Source organism: Papio anubis, chromosome 11 (assembly GCF_008728515.1).
Source record: "Papio anubis isolate 15944 chromosome 11, Panubis1.0, whole genome shotgun sequence".
NCBI lineage: Eukaryota > Metazoa > Chordata > Mammalia > Primates > Cercopithecidae > Papio > Papio anubis.
Window position 1 is genome coordinate 69,004,115 of NC_044986.1, and position 16,440 is coordinate 69,020,554.

The 16,440-nt window shown below is 37.0% G+C and overlaps 1 protein-coding gene across 7 annotated transcripts in view; it reads right to left on the minus strand.

Annotated features, from left to right (window-relative positions):
- MICU1 (mitochondrial calcium uptake 1) overlaps positions 1–16,440 on the minus strand; it is a 264,855-nt gene that overhangs the window by 136,915 nt on the left and 111,500 nt on the right. For 2 of the 7 annotated variants that reach the window (XM_031652264.1, XM_017962950.3), the window contains exon 6: positions 14,786–14,797. The exons of the other annotated variants lie outside the window; for them this stretch is intronic. In XM_031652264.1, coding sequence (XP_031508124.1) covers positions 14,786–14,797 — 12 coding nt within the window. The remainder of the gene's footprint in view (positions 1–14,785; positions 14,798–16,440) is intronic. 7 annotated transcript variants of the gene reach the window in all.

Below are 16,440 nucleotides of genomic sequence, written 5' to 3' on the forward strand. Positions count from 1 at the left end.
GGCTGACCATTACCAGCCATAACAATATATGTGCATAGAAGCTAATACTTAATAATAATGATGTAATAAGCTTATGGGGAAATTGCTATAATTAAAATAAATAACATAGTGGAAGCCACAGGTTGAGAAACAGACAAAAGTCTAAGGATAGAGTGAAATGAGGCATACCTAACATTACTTTTCTAACAATCATCTGGGCCATGCTGATGCTGAGAAGGTAACACAAGGACAAATCTAATTTTGTTGGTAACAAAATTTAAGTTTGATATAACTTCAAACTCACAGAAAGGTTGAAAGATTAGTATGAAGTACTATTATATATTTTTTACCAATTCACCAACAGTTTACATATTACACAATTTGCCTTGTATTTTTTCAGTGTGCCACTTTGAAAGTAAATTGAAGACATCATGTCCCTTTATACTTAAGTACCTCAGCATAGATTTCCTAGGAACAAAGACATTCTCTAATGTTCACAATCCCAAACGTTGAAATCCCCAAAGATCAAAATTTCTAAAGCCTAAAATCCCCAAAATGTAATTCTGATACATAATTTATAGCACAGTATACATTTAATAAAACCAGGAAATTTAGTATTGATACACATACTATTATCTAATTCAGTCCTCTTTTTTTTTAGATAGAGTCTCGCTCTGTCACCCAGGCTGGAGTGCAGTGGCACGATCTCAGCTCACTGCAACCACTCCCTCCTGGGTTCAAGCCTCAGCCTCCTGAGTAGCTGGGATTACAGACACACACTACCACGCCCGTCTAATTTTTGTATTTTTAGTAGAGACGGGTTTTGCCATGTTGGCCAGGCTGGTCACGAACTCCTGGCCTCAGGTAATCCACCCACCTTGGCCTCCCAAAGTACTGGGATTACAGATGTAAGCCACTGTGCCCGGCCAAATCCAGTCCATTTTCAAATTTAGCAAACTGTCCCAATAATTTCCTTTATAGCTACTTTCACCCTGATCAAGGATGTAATCCACAATCATGAACTCCATTTAGTTATTATGTTTTTTCATCTCCATTATTAGGGAACAGCCTTTCTTTGTCCTTCTTTATTTTTTCCTGTAGAGGTTTATTGGTTCTGATTGTGATAAATTCACCATTTTAACCATTTAACCACACAGTACGTGGGCCTTTTAGGTTTGGCTTCTTTCACTGAACATAATGATTTTTAGGTTCACCATGTTGTAGCATGAATCAACATTTAATTCATTTTCATTGCCAAATAATATTCCACTATATGGGGTGCTGATCATAATCGCCCCAAAATACACACTGAACACCATAATCCCAAATGTTGAAATCCCCAAAGATCAAAATCCCTAAAGTCTAAAATCCTAATTTTGGAAAAAATAAAAATTCTTTAAAAATATTCGCTTACGGCCGGGCGTGGTGGCTCAAGCCTGTAATCCCAGCACTTTGGGAGGCCGAGACGGGCGGATCACGAGGTCAGGAGATCGAGACCATCCTGGCTAACACGGTGAAACCCCGTCTCTACTAAAAATACAAAAAAACTAGCCGGGTGAGGTGGTGGGCGCCTGTAGTCCCAGCTACTCGGGAGGCTGAGGCAGGAGAATGGCATAAACCTGGGAGACAGAGCTTGCAGTGAGCTGAGATCCGGCCACTGTACTCCAGCCTGGGTGACAGAGCGAGACTCCATCTCAAAAAAAAAAAAAAAAATATTCGCTTATATTTTTAAAGGGGATTTGAGAAACATAAAAATGTGACAGATGACTTTGAGCAGAAGAACCATGTTCATAAAGAAATGGCTCAAAGGGGAAATGTATAAATGCCTATCACTATAGTTAGTAATTGTATGTGCCCCAGCTTTATAACTGCAGTCATCTGAAATACCCTGAGAACAAACCTAAGTCTTTTGATGAGATCAATTAAAAACCACAATGAGTCATCATTGCATACACAGTTGCCCAAAGAGCTGAGAGCTTGAGAAATTTTATCTTTCACAAATGCAGAGGTACAAAAAAGGTCATTTCTTCATTTACTGAGGAAGTTTCAACGTTTTTACATAAACACACAATGCTTACACACAATCAATGCTGTGATAATACACTTTCCTGAAGTCGAATTTCTGATATCCAAAGCAGCAGGAGAAAAGTCTGCCCCAGCTCTCACAGAGACCCATTTGTTGTCACCAGACCCCTAGCTGATTGGATGGTGCCCACCAAAATTGAGGGCAGCATTGTCCCCATCTAAATCCAATCATATTTACACACTAATCTCCTCACCCTAACAGAAACACCCAAAATAATGCTTTACCAAGTTTCTAGGTATTCCTTAATCTAGTCAAGTTGACATTTAAAATTACTGATACCTAAAATTAAGTCCACAAGTTAACCGCTTGTCAATCTGGCATCCATACACAGCTCCTTTGTTTTTTTCTTTTCTTTTTTTTTTTTTTGAGACAGAGTCTTTTTCTGTCACCAGGCTGGAGTACAGTGGCACAATCTCTGCTCACTGCAATCTCTGGCTCCCGGGTTCAAGTGATTCCCCTGCCTCAGCCTCCCAAGTAGCTGGGATTACAGGTGCCTGCCACCATGTCTGGCTGATTTTTTGTATTTTAGTAGAGATGGGGTTTCACCATATTGGCCAGGATGGTCTCGATCTCCTGAACTCGTGATCTGCCCACCTTGGCCTCCCAAAGTGCTGGGATTACAGGCATGAGCCACCACACCCAGCCCCCATACACAGATCCTTAAGCCATACTTAACTCCCAAATAAAGACAACAAAGTAACAAGGAATTTTGATCTTTTGGGATTGTGTCTTTTGAGATTATGATCCAAACCCCATTGTATGTATATACCACAGTTTGTTTATCTATTCATATGCTCAAAGACATTTAGGTTATTTCCACCTTTTGGTTATTCATGTACGAGTATCTGAGTACCTGTTGTCAATTCTTTTGGTATGTACTAAGGACAGGAATTGCTGGGTCATATGGCCGCTCTATATTTTTGGTGTTTGTTTTGTTTTGTTTTGAGACAGTGTCTCACTCGGACAACCAGGCTGGAGTGCAGTGATATGATCTTGGATCACTGCAGCCTTGCCCTCTGGGGCTCAGCTCAGGTGATCCTCCCATCTCAGCCTCCCCAGTAGCTAGGACTACAGGTACGTGTCACCGTGCTTGGTCAATTTTTGTTATTTTTTGTAGAGATGGGGTTTTGTCATGTTGCCCAGGCTCATCTTGAACTCCTGGAGTTAAGCGATATGCATGCCTCAGTCTCCCAGAGTGCTGGGGTTACAGGCATGCGCCAACACGCTCAGCTGGTTGTTTTTTGTTTAAGACAGGAGGAGGTTGCTCTGTCGCACAGGATGAGATGTAGTGGCACAATCACAGATCAGGGCTGCATCCTTGACCTACTGGGCTCTAAGCAATCCTTCCACCTCAGCCTTCCAAAGTACTGGGACTACAGCACCATTTACATTCCCATAAGCAATGTAAGAGGATTCCACATTCTCCACATCCTCACCAGTACTTCCTCCTTTTCTTCTTTTATTAAAAATTATAGCCATCCTCATGGATATGACATGGTATCTCATTGTGATTTTTATTTACGTTCACCTAATACCTAATGATGTTCAGCATCTTTTCATGTGCTTGTCGACCATTTGTATATCTTCTTTGGAGAAATGTCTATCCAAATCCTTTGCTCATTTTTGAATTTGTTATTTCTCATTTGGTTGTTGAGTTCTAATCTATGTTCTTTACATATTCTGTATACTAGATCCTTATCATATGTATATTTGCAAATATTTTCTCCTATTCTGTGTGTTGCCTCTTCACTCTTTTTTTTTTTGTTTGTTTTTTTTTTTTTTTTTTTTTTGAGACGGAGTCTCGCGCTGTGTCACCCAGGCTGGAGTGCGGTGGCGCGTTCTCGGCTCACTGCAAGCTCCGCCTCCCAGGTTCAGGCCATTCTCCTGCCTCAGCCTCCGAGTAGCTGGGACTACAGGCGCCCGCCACCACGCCCGGCTAGTTTTTTTGTATTTTTAGTAGAGACGGGGTTTCACCATGTTAGCCAGGATGGTCTCGATCTCCTGACCTCGTGATCCGCCCGCCTCGGCCTCCCAAAGTGCTGGGATTACAGGCTTGAGCCACCGCGCCCGGCTGCCTCTTCACTCTTGATAATGTACTATGATGCAGAAAAGTTTTAAGTATTGGTGAAGTCCAGTTTATTTTATTATTTGTGCTTTTGATGCTATATTTAATATTTCATTACCAATCCAAGGTCACGAAGATTTACCCCTAGTTTTCTACTGAGGGTTTTATAGCATTTGCTTTTTTTTTTTTTTTTTTTTTTAGGTTATTGATCCATTTTGAGTTAAATTTTGTATATAATGTGAAGTACGGGATTCACCTTCATTCTTTTGTATGTGAGTATCTAGTGGACCTCATACCATTTGTTGAAATGGTATGACCTTTTACCACTGTCTTGACATGCTTGTTGAAAATCAATTAACCACAGATGTGTGGGTTTATTTCTGGACTCTCAATTTTCTTCCATTGTCTGTGTTTATGCCAGTACCAAATCGTTTACATTTTTGTAATTTTTAAAAAATTGCAGTAAAATGCATACAACAAAATCTGCCACTATAAACATTTTAAAGCATAAGTCTCTTCAGCTCTGTGCATTTTTTTCATTCTTTTTCCTCTCTGCCTCAGACTAGATAATATCAATTGACCTATATCGTCAAGTTCACTAATTCTTTCTTCTTCAGCCTGCTCAAGTTAGATGGTTGAATCCCTCTAGTCAATTTTTCGACTCAGCTCTTGTACTTTTCAGTTCCAGAACTTCTATTTGGTACCTTTTAAATAATTTATATGTATCTATTGAAATTTTCTGTTAGTTCATACATCATCCTCCTCTTAGCTACTTAACTACACTTTAGGCAGTTGATCTAAAGTCTTTGAGTAGTACGTATAATGTCTGTGCCTCCTTAAGGATACTTCCTATTTTATTTTTTCTGTGATTGGGCTGTAATTGATTGTTTCTATGTATGCATAATTTCTTGCTTAAATTGGACATTTTGTATATTATAATGTGATAACTCTCGAAATCGCATTCTTCCCCTTCCTCAGGGTTTGTTGTTGCTACTTACTGGGGGTTATATTTGTTTGTTTAGTGACTTTATTAAACTCTTCTTGTAAAGATTATATTCTTTGTCACATGTTGTCACTCAAGTCTGTTCACCTTAGTGAGCAACTAGTGATTTGACAGGTTTCCTTAAATGCCTGGAGCCAAAGGGGGAAAAATACTCTCTGGATCCTTTCAGATTGGCTCTGCATTGGGCATTTCTTCAATGCTTACTTAGCAAGACCATTTACAACTCTCTCTTAACCTTAAGATTCCTGCTTGCATGGGGCTTAAATGTCAGCCAGACATGAAAGCTCAGGATCTTTTAAGGTTTCTTCTGAGCATTCATTCATCCCTAAGCCTTCTAGACTCCCCTGTATATGGTGAAGCATTTCAAATCACTTGTTCTCCCATGTATCTCCTTACAAAGACTCTTCCTTCCCAGGCTAATTGGTTTGTCTGCTGCTTATCCCAGGCTGCTACAGTGAGTATGATTTACCTTTAAATTTTTTTGACAATTGCTGCCCCAACCCCTTAAAAGCTCTGAAGCAGGTGAAACAAGGGCAAGCCCCAAAGCTGATTCCTTAGGAAGCCACCAGACAGGTTGATGCCCATATCCAGAGTCATCCAAGAACATGATCCACATTGCTCATTCTGACACCGGCAAGTTCTGTCAGGAACAAGGGCCGCCATCCTTATGGCTGCCACTGCACTGGGGAGTTGGGGTGGTCACCAGGTAAGCTAAAATACAATGTTTTCTGAACAAATTTTAGCAGCTTCTTTCTTTTAAAGCATTCTCCTGGTTGTTTGATTAGATTTTACAGTCTTTGATTAGATTTTACAGATCTGAACAAGTTAACTGACAGTTTTTGGCAGCTTAATTTTTGGTTTAATGGAGGGATGTAGTTTTGGAGTTCCCTGCTCTGTCTTTTTTTTATCTCTTTGTACTTCTTAACCTTGACAGTCTTAAAGCGCACAGGTGAGTTATACTGTAGAATATCCCTCATTCTGAATTAGGCTGATGTTTCTTCGTGATTAGATTCATATCTATCTATCACAAACTATGAATTCATGTTGATAACTATAATTCCTTTCTAGGATACAATTTAGTCTTATCCCTCATGCACTTGTTACTACCTTCTCCAAAAATGAGAAACCTGGTTCCCATTATCATGAATATATTTACTCAAGCTTAGAATACACAAAAAGTAGTTTCACAACTGCTAATCCCATCTCTGTAGAAAACAAACATATCCATATCATCTAGAGTTCAACGTTTGTTACTTTTTTTTAAGGAAAATCTACATATGTTGAAATGCAAAAATCTAATGTATAATACACATTTTTATCAAGATATAGAACATTTCCATCACTTCTGAAAGTTCTTTTATGCCCCTCCATAATAAATTCCTATCATTTCACCATAGATGAGTTTTGCCTGTTCTAGAACTTGATATAAATGGTATCACTAGTATATAGTTTGGTGTTCTGCTCCTTTGGCTCAGCATAATGTGGGGAAGATTTATCAACGCTGTAATCATCAGTAGTTCATTTTTATTGCTGAGTAGTATTTTATTCTGATCATTACAAAATTAAAATATATAATAAATGTAAAAGCATTCCTGTTTCTCTACATCCTCTCCAGCATCTGTTGTTTCCTAACGTTTTAATGATCGCCATTCTAACTGGCATGAGATGGTATCTCATTGTGATTTTGATTTGCATTTCTCTAATGACCAGTGATGATGAGGTTTTTTCACGTTTCTTGGCCGCAGAAATGTCTTCTTTTGAGAAATGCCTGTTCATATCCTTCACCCACTTTTTGATGGGGTTGTTTTTTTCTTGTAAATTTATTTAAGTTCCTTCTAGATTCTGGATATTAGCCCTTTGTCAGATGGGTAGATTGCAAACATTTTCTCCCATTCTGTAGGTTGCCTGTTCACTCTGATGATAGTTTCTTTTGCTGTGCAGAAGCTCTTTAGTTTAATTGGATCTTATTTGTCAATTTTGGCTTTTGTTGCCATTGCTTCTGGTGTTTTAGTCACAAAGTCTTTGCCCACGCCTATGTCCTGAATGGTATTGCCTAGGTTTCCTTCTAGGGTTTTCATGTTTTTAGGTCTTATATTTAAGTCTTAAATCCATCTCGAGTTAATTTTTGTATAAAGTGTAAGGAAGGGGTCCAATTTCAGTTTTCTCCATATGGCTAGCCAGTTTTCCCAACACTATTTATTAGTTAGGGAATCCTTTCCCCATTGCTTGTTGTTGTCAGGTTTTGCAAAGATCAGATGGTTGTAGATGTGTGGTGTTATTTCTGAGGTCTCTGTTCTGTTCCACTGGTCTATATGTCATTTTGTGATGTGCGGTTTCTAATTCTTTAGTAAAAAATTCTACACTGTTCTTCCATGCTTTTGCAGCTGCGGTGGTAAAGAAGTAGAGAGGGAGAGAAGTTACTTGTATGTTTTCAGAGGCATGCTCTTGTTAAAGAGTGGTTCAGATACATTTAGGATTATGTATCTATTTACTAACTCTTAAGAATTTATAAGTGAATTTATAGAGTATCCAAAACTGAGGAAGATTCTTACAAAATTCATGACAGTAATTACAGACACAAAAATTATTATAAAACCATCAAATTTGATCTCTCAAGTTATTCAAAGCTAGGAAGAACATAAAATAGATATGTCAAAATTTAGGAGGAAATGGGAGTCACTAAAAAACAAACTTTTAGATTATTCTGTGCCTATGGCTGCTTCTTAGCTGGTGTTTTAAAATCAAAGACCTGACTCTACCATTTGATCCAGCAATCCCACTACTGGGTATTTACTCAAAGGAAAGTAAGTCATTATACAAAAAAGATACTTGCATACGCATGTTTATAGCAGCACAATTCACAAATGCAAATATGTGAAACAAGCCCAAATGCCCATCAGTAAACAAGTCGATAAAGAAACTGTGGAATATGTACACAATGAAATACTACTCAGCCATAAAAAGGAACAAATTGATAGCATTCGCAGCAACCTGGATAGGACTGGAGACTATTATTCTAAATGAAGTAACTCAAGAATGGAAAACTAAACATCGTATGCTCTCATTCATAAGTGGGAGTTAAGCTATGAGGATGCAGACGCATAAGAATGATACAATGGACTTTGGGGACTCGGAGGTTGGGGGAAGGGTGAGGGGGTGAGGGATAAAAGTCTACAAGTTGGGTACAGTGTACACTGCTCGGGTGATGGGTGCACCAAAATCTCACAAATCACCACTAAAGAACTTACTCATGTAACCAAATACCACCTGTTCCCCCAAAACCTATGGAAATAATTTTTTTTTTTTTTAAAGAAAGAAAATGTCAAGTAAAATGATCCTTCATTTAATCTTTTGGATGGTGTTTAATCCTTTACTAAATTTTAGGTCATTTTTTTCCCCTAAGCAAACACCATTTATACACTTCAGGGGTGATAAGGAGGCATATTCCAAGAACATAATCTTATCAGACTGGTAATAATGTTCATTTCCTGGCCGGGCGCGGTGGCTCACGCCTGTAATCCCAGCACTTTGGGAGGCCGAGGCGGGCGGATCACAAGGTCAGGAGATCGAGACCATGGTGAAACCCCGTCTCTACTAAAAATACAAAAAATTAGCCGGGCGCGGTGGCAGGTGCCTGTAGTCCCAGCTACTTGGGAGGCTGAGGCAGGAGAATGGCAGGAACCCGGGAGGCGGAGCTTGCAGTGAGCCGAGATCGCGCCACTGCACTCCATCCAGGGGGACAGAGCAAGACTCCGTCTCAAAAAAAAAAAAAGTTCATTTCCTCTCACTGCCCCAGAGGTAGTTCTATTCAATTTCCTGACCAATGTTACTCCTTTCAGAGAACAAAATTATGCAAAATGTTTTAAAGCAATGTGCTCACTAACTTAAATGAACAAAATATAACTGTTTTACTATTCACTGATATGACTAGTCTTAGATCTTATTTATTTCAAAATTTAAAATGTAGTTGTAGGTACAGTATCACCAACACATTCAAATTACTGATCTCAAGTAAAGGCAAGTGGACATTATTACAGGTTTTTGATATTGATCTCAACTGTACCATATCCTCAATATTTTCATTTTTTAGATAAGCAGAAAGACTTGAAAGTAAACTTATTATATAGCAAATCATACACTACACATGTCTAAATGGTACACTTCACAGTGAGTCAAAAACCTAGATTGTTGTACCAGATGACTTTATGCTGAAGCACCCACACTTTGGTTCTGAGCAATCACATAAACTTATAAAATACATGGTTAAAGTTGCCAGTGCCATGAGGGGCACTGGGACTGGGATTTCCAGACTCATGAGTGCTAAGTGTGCTCAAACAGTAAATCCTAACTAGTTACAGGGTTGATCAAAATAGGGTTATTAATTTTGCCTTCTGGGACTCAAGTATATGAAACCAAAGACAGAAATCACATCTAGAAACTTTTTCTCATTTCTTCTAGTTAAGATCTAATTTGAAGTTATAAAGTTCAAAAAAACTTTTTCTAGTTAATAGAAGTTGATGGACTATGTCTGCAAAATCAATGTTTACATATCATCTAGAATTCAAAACATCTTTGGCATATAGAAAATCTGATGAAGAACACAGCTTTACTATTTAAATTAAAGTGTCATCCTTTATGGGACTGAAATCTTTGGATTATTTTAGTATTAATATTTCTCCACATTGCTGAAATACATTTCATAGTCTATCTAAATCCCTTGAGTAATAGTTGAGGTTGTACATCAAAAACAAATTAATGATAATATGCTTCTTCTGGAAAATACAATTTGGCATATCATTTCCAAATGATAAATAGTATTTCTACCTAAGGTTGGGGTCAAGGTATGTGGTGGGGTGCTAGAAAGACAAAATTCAGCAATTTTCCCATGCAATTAATGCTCACACTTCATTATCTAGTTGGTGCATGGATTGATGCCAAAGCCTTGGTAAAACATCAATCTTAAACAATCACACTATTTCCAATCAAATTAAAAATGTTGCACAGCTAAAATATGTTACTCTTATTCCCCACCCCATCTCTGAACTTGCAGAAGGGTAGAATTTGGGGATATGTCAGATAACAATGAAATCAAAATGCTTCTAATTTGAAGTAGTTTATGATTCCTCTTTCTGAGTCAAATTTTCTTCTAAGCTTTTCAAAGGTAATATTGCATTTGAGACAAACACACATAAATTACTGTGCAACAAACTGGAAGGTGAATGCTTAAGATACTGTAAACTTCACTATGCCAGAAAGCAATTCTCTTTTCAGTCCCAATTCTAACCACCTCAGCTGTGAGAACAATTCCAAATACCTGGAATGCAAAGGTTTTCTCATCTCATTAACTAGATGGCTTCAGAAAAGATGATACAAATGAAGATGTTTTTAAAAAACAGTGGCAGATGATTTGATTAAAAAGCAATAATAAAACATTTTAAAAGTCTACTGGAATGGCATTAACTTTAAAGAAATGATACAACTTTACTGAAAAGGATTGTTTTAATACTCAGCATCTGAACGAGGTATTATCAAAACTCTGGAAGGAGAAAATCTACAACTCTACTATTTTCTACCATGTTATTTCTGCATACTAGCTTCAAAACAGCTTTGAGCAGAGGAATCTGTGTTCTATGACTTGATTATCTGCTACCTAAATCTAAGAATTTAATTTTGAACTTTGGCCACTCAAATGGATCATTGCTAAAAAGAACAGTCCTGAGATGAGCAGCAGTGTTGGTTTTAGTCACTTGGGTTATAAAAGGTTTCTCTACCACTTAATGTAAAACTAGTCTCAAGTAAAAATCTTGAAAACTAAGTCAATATAGTGATTTCACCTCCTTTCACTTGGAAAAAATTTGTATAAGAAAAAAATGTATCATAAGAACAAAACTTAAAGTTTCACTCTGAGGATCACCATTCACAACCTTGATCTAAACTGTTTTAGTAACTATCACCTCCCAGGAAACCGTTTTGATGAAGGATTTTAAAATCAATTTTGAAAACAAACAAACATTTATAAGTATCCCTTAAGGACCACTGACCATTAAAGACACCATTAAAGACCATGAAGAACTTAAGCATTATACTTTGCATATTCTGGAAGTATATGAACTGGAAGTGGCTGACCTCAGTTACAGGTGTTAGTATCTCATTTGATTTACTCTCTTTAGTAAATGCCAGGCACTGTGCTAGGTACTTTATATTTGCATTATCTCTTTAAGTCCTCACTGCATACTATTATCTGCACTTTACAGATAAGAACACTCAGGTTTAGAGAAGTTACATAAATAGCCAAAGGTGACAATACTATTAAGTGGCAGGAGACTCCAGAGCCCATGTCATGAATCATTTTATGTTACATTGTATCAACTACACAGGAACACACTGATATCTATATTGTTCCCAATTTCTGGAAAATGTTAACCAGGACTGAATATTTTTGAAACACTTCACTACCATAAAATATTGACCTTGGGGCTTAGTATGTATCTGCTAACTTAACTTGAAGTTGAAGAGGAAAGAAAGTCCAAGCCAATGATATAGGCGTACATTTTTTTTTAAGGCTTTCACTTACTCAAATGCATATTTTGATCATTTTGAAATGTGCATCACTTCAAGAGTGTAATGTTCTTTAATTTTTAATTAATAAATGTTAGATTAATTTGTAATTGGTGAAATTTTTCATTCAAGTTTAGAATTTTAAAAAATACATCATGCCAAAAACAAATATGCAAATAAAGGACTATCCTCACACATTCTCTACAACCAAAGATCATAAATAGATGTTCAGGCTAAGTTGAGAACTCGTTTTACCAGAATAGAAGGAGAAATAACTTGTTTAGTATACCTCTTATAGAACTTTAATTGTGTGACCTTAAAACATGCTAGAATGTGCTAAAATATAAGAAAAAAGAAGTTAGCCTGGAACTAAAGAAAATTGTCTGATAGCAAAGTGAATTTTGAATCTTGTTTTATGATGAAAAAGCTAAAGATGAAGGTGTAAGAAATGCAATGGTTAGTCATGTTTATGTTTTCAAACCAACAATGATAAATCAAATGGGTTCATTGACCCCAAATTCAAACACAACATAATCTAAAATAAAAATGGATTTAAAGATATTTTAATAGGAATCTGAATATTTGAGACAACTAAGTAAACTACACCCTCCTTTGGCACACTTAATGATTATATTATTATTTATTTTCTCAACTTAAATAATCAAATACATGGGTTAGATTAACAAACTTTAGTAGTGGTGGAACTCAGAGACTGGAAAGAGACATTATGGATACTCCTCACAGCAGTCTAAGTATTTAACAGCATTAATAAACTGCATCTGAAGAACAGCATTCTATGGTACCAGGAAAACAAAATGATCCCAGACTTTCCACAGGCAATAGAAACTTAGCATGCAAAGAACAAGTCACTGCAAGGAAGCAAGCAAGAAATGCCTCTTCTACAAAGTAACTGTTCATTGACCTTTGGAAGCTTAAAGGATTCATACTAGTGCCACCAAAATGAGTGATATTCATAGAACCCAATATAGGTAAACAATTCTCCCACTACCTAAGAAAAGGTTTATTATTCTTTAATATAAAAAGTTTATTCATAAGATAGCCTTAAGAATACAGAAAAGCTTGATTTTGAATCCCTGATCAACCAAGGACATTACCTTAAATAGTGAGAGTTTAAAGAAGACTGGTGCTCTTTTGTCACCTAATGTTGACTACTTAATGCTGCAGATTCCAGAGACTTTTAAGCACTTCCCAACTGCTGCCTCTCGAATCTATTCTTAATTAGTAAGGACACTTATCCAAGTCCAGCCATTTTAAATCTTCCAGCCGTAAGCCATACAATTATTAAAGGAGAGGAAGAGTTTTTAGCTACCCTCTACAAACTGTCCTACCATAATTAGAGAACCGGAAGTGGCTGGCCTCAATCACAGGTGTGTCTTACCTGATCTACTCGGTACTCTAAAATAGAATTCTCAGGATTAGAAACATCGATAATGGGATCATCCATACATTACTCTGACATAATTTTTAATGTGTTTGTCGGTTTGGTTCAGAATGCAGTTAAAGGCAAAGGTATTTAGGAAGATAATCTATTGTACCAATAATAGGATACCTAATTTGAGGGTCTGGTAAGGGGACTACCAAAAATACACTCCAGGCCGGGCGCGGTGGCTCATGCCTGTAATCCCAGCACTTTGGGAGGCCAAGGCGGGCGGATCATGAGGTCAGGAGACCATCCTGGCTAACACGGTGAAACCCCATCTCTACTAAAAAAGACAGAAAAATTAGCTGGGTGTGGTGGCGGGCGCCTGTAGTCCCAGCTACTCGGGAGGCTGAGGCAGGAGAATGGCATGAACCCGGGAGGCGGAGCTTGCAGTGAGCCGAGATCGCGCCACTGCACTCCAGCCTAGGCAACAGAGCGAGACTCCGTCTCAAAAAAAAAAAAAAAAAATACACTCCATTAAGAAGTACAGAAAAAGTGTACTATACAAATAAAGGGCACCCTGTGGTCTTCGTTAGTTATATCATTAGCTATTTTAAACCAAATGATGTTTATAATTCAGCTTAATTTATATTTAATTACTACAATTCAGTTTAATTTATATTTTTAAGACTGCCAACCACCAGAAATGTGAGAGTAATCTTTTAATGAATAAATTTTAATAATTTATAAATTATCATTAAAGAGCCCAAGCCTTCAAAGACCAATTTAAAAAGTACTTTTAGCAGTGTCCTTGAAGATCTCCTTTGCCAGCCTATACATATTCTTTTCATGGTTTTCTCCAAATATTTAGTTGCTTTTCCAAGTTAAAGTCATTGATTAGCTCAGAAAAGCAAAATAATAGTCTTTCTAGGTGTCCCATTTATCTCCCCTTAAGCTATTTTATTGCGCAGAGTGCAACCAAGCAACTGCTTATTTGTATTTATTATGTAAGAAATTTCAAAAGAAAAAAAGAATAATTTTTAACTTGAAGTTACTGTTGTCTCATCAGTTACAGTTCAAGTAGGAACATAATATCCCAAATAAGACTTTTATTTTTGTTTTAGAGACAGGGTCTCACTCTGTCACCCAGGCTGGAGTAGTGTCACAATCATAGCTCACTATAACCTCCAACTTCTGGGTCAAGCGATCTTCCCACATCAGCCTCCTGAGTAGCTAGGACTACTACTGTTTTTAAATGTTTTCATAGAGATGAGGTCTTGCTATGTTGCTCAGGCTGGTCACGAACTCCTGGGCTCAAGCGATCCTCCTGCCCCTGCCTCTCAAAGTGTTGGGATTACAGGCATGAGCCACCAGACCTGGCCTCCAAGTAAGACCATTTAAGTGACTCAATTAATAAGTACCTCTTATACTTAATAAGAGTGATTAAAACAACGTTTCTTAACCTTTTGTGTAACATATAATGTTAAAACTTCCTTTTCAATCATGCTGGGTATTAAATTCTCAAGGACTTGTGCAGTGCTTGGATTGTCATATTAAAGATAAAGTATGTTAATTTAAAGTGACAGGAACGAAATCATTCTGAAGGGAGCAGGGCAAGAACATACGCATCATGCACTGAACTTTTGTTCCTGAAGCATTACTATGGATTTTGGAGCATTAAATAATTTAAAGCACATGCTGCTGAATCAGTACCTGCCAGAAATCCTAATCAGAAGATGAGAAAAAGAAAAAACATTGACATTGTTTGATTATATGAACAAACCAATCAAATATACATATCACAAAACAAAACACACAAAGAAACAGTTAAAACCTGTAATAACATCACTGAACACCTGGAAGTAGCAAATGAGGAATACATAGAAATGTTTTAGATATTATCTACTAGGCACAATGAAACAAAACAACGATGTCTCAATACCATTTCATTTACATAATTTTTTTAACTTTATGGCAAAATAGTTGCTTTGCCACTCATATTAATATAGGCAATCAAATATGGATGAGTTCAGATAATCAGTAACTACTCTAAGAAAGAGTACAGAATGGCTCCTTAGAAAAAGGTCTCCAAAATTATGTTGCATTAAATAAAGTGATATCCACATTAGTATTAAAAAAATAGTCATCCTGACCATGAAATAAAATTTGACCTATATTTACCATCCTATTCTAACCACACTGAGTAGCACTGTAAAATTTCTTGACTGAAAAATATATGCTATTAACAATTTACAAGCCTACAGCTGGAACTTATGTGACAGAGCCCAAGGGATTTTACAGCACAGGAATGAGGTGAATCACTGTGAACACAGGACAACTCAGATATGTGAAATCGAACTAGAGGCCTCTCTTTGTTAATGGACTCGGTATTTAACCTGGGCTAGTTGCTCATTACAGAGATAGCACAGGAGACTTTTACAGCTAATTGAACTGGGAAGGAAAGGGCTGTGGAGAGAACAATTACACAGAGGGTATACTAGTCTGCAGCTTTTCACGCAAACGAAGAAAGAAGATCATATATATGACAGCAGAGAACTCCTTTCATAAACTGAGTATAGGGCTCAAAGTTATGCAAAACAGCTATAATTTGTAGAGCTAGATACTTTACCTATTGTCCCAATATTACTGAGAATGTAACTGACAGAGAGGTTAACTGGTCTCTTGCTCAAGGTTACCCATCAACTATGTGGGAAAGCCTCCATTTAAATACATGACTGTCTATATCCAAAGTCCACTGTCTTCTTACCACTCTATTACACATAAAGAAGTTCAGCAATCCACAAGATTGTTTTTCATACCAATTCAGCATATTTTATAACATCTACTAACCATTTACACACAGCTGCCAAACAGAGTACTGAGATACTCAAAATGGAAATGCCTTGGAAAATATTTCAGATACCAAAGCCAGATGTTTTTTTTTTTTTAGGGTTGTGGTATGTAAAAAAGAACTAAAGTTGCTAATTTGTAAGAGGAGAGACAACTGAGTAAATGTTTTTAAAATAATTTAAAGAACTTTGGATGGGAAAGAAGGAAGATGGCAAAATCTGTAACTAAAAACAAAAATAAATTCCAGCAGGTGTGAAAGGGTATGTTGAATTTGTTCCTCAGTTCACTTTTGTAAATTAATTACATTCTTTTTTTTTTGAGACAGAGTCTCACTCTGTTGACCAGGCTAGAGTGCAGTGGCGCAATCTTGGCTTCAAAAAAAAAAAGACTGAGCACTTCTCAAGATGCCAAGTGGAGCTCATGGTATATGAAAAGATAATGGAGCCAATAACAGTAAAATTTATATTCTGATTTTTAAATTCAGATATTAAAATGTATATATCCCATATTTTCTTTCT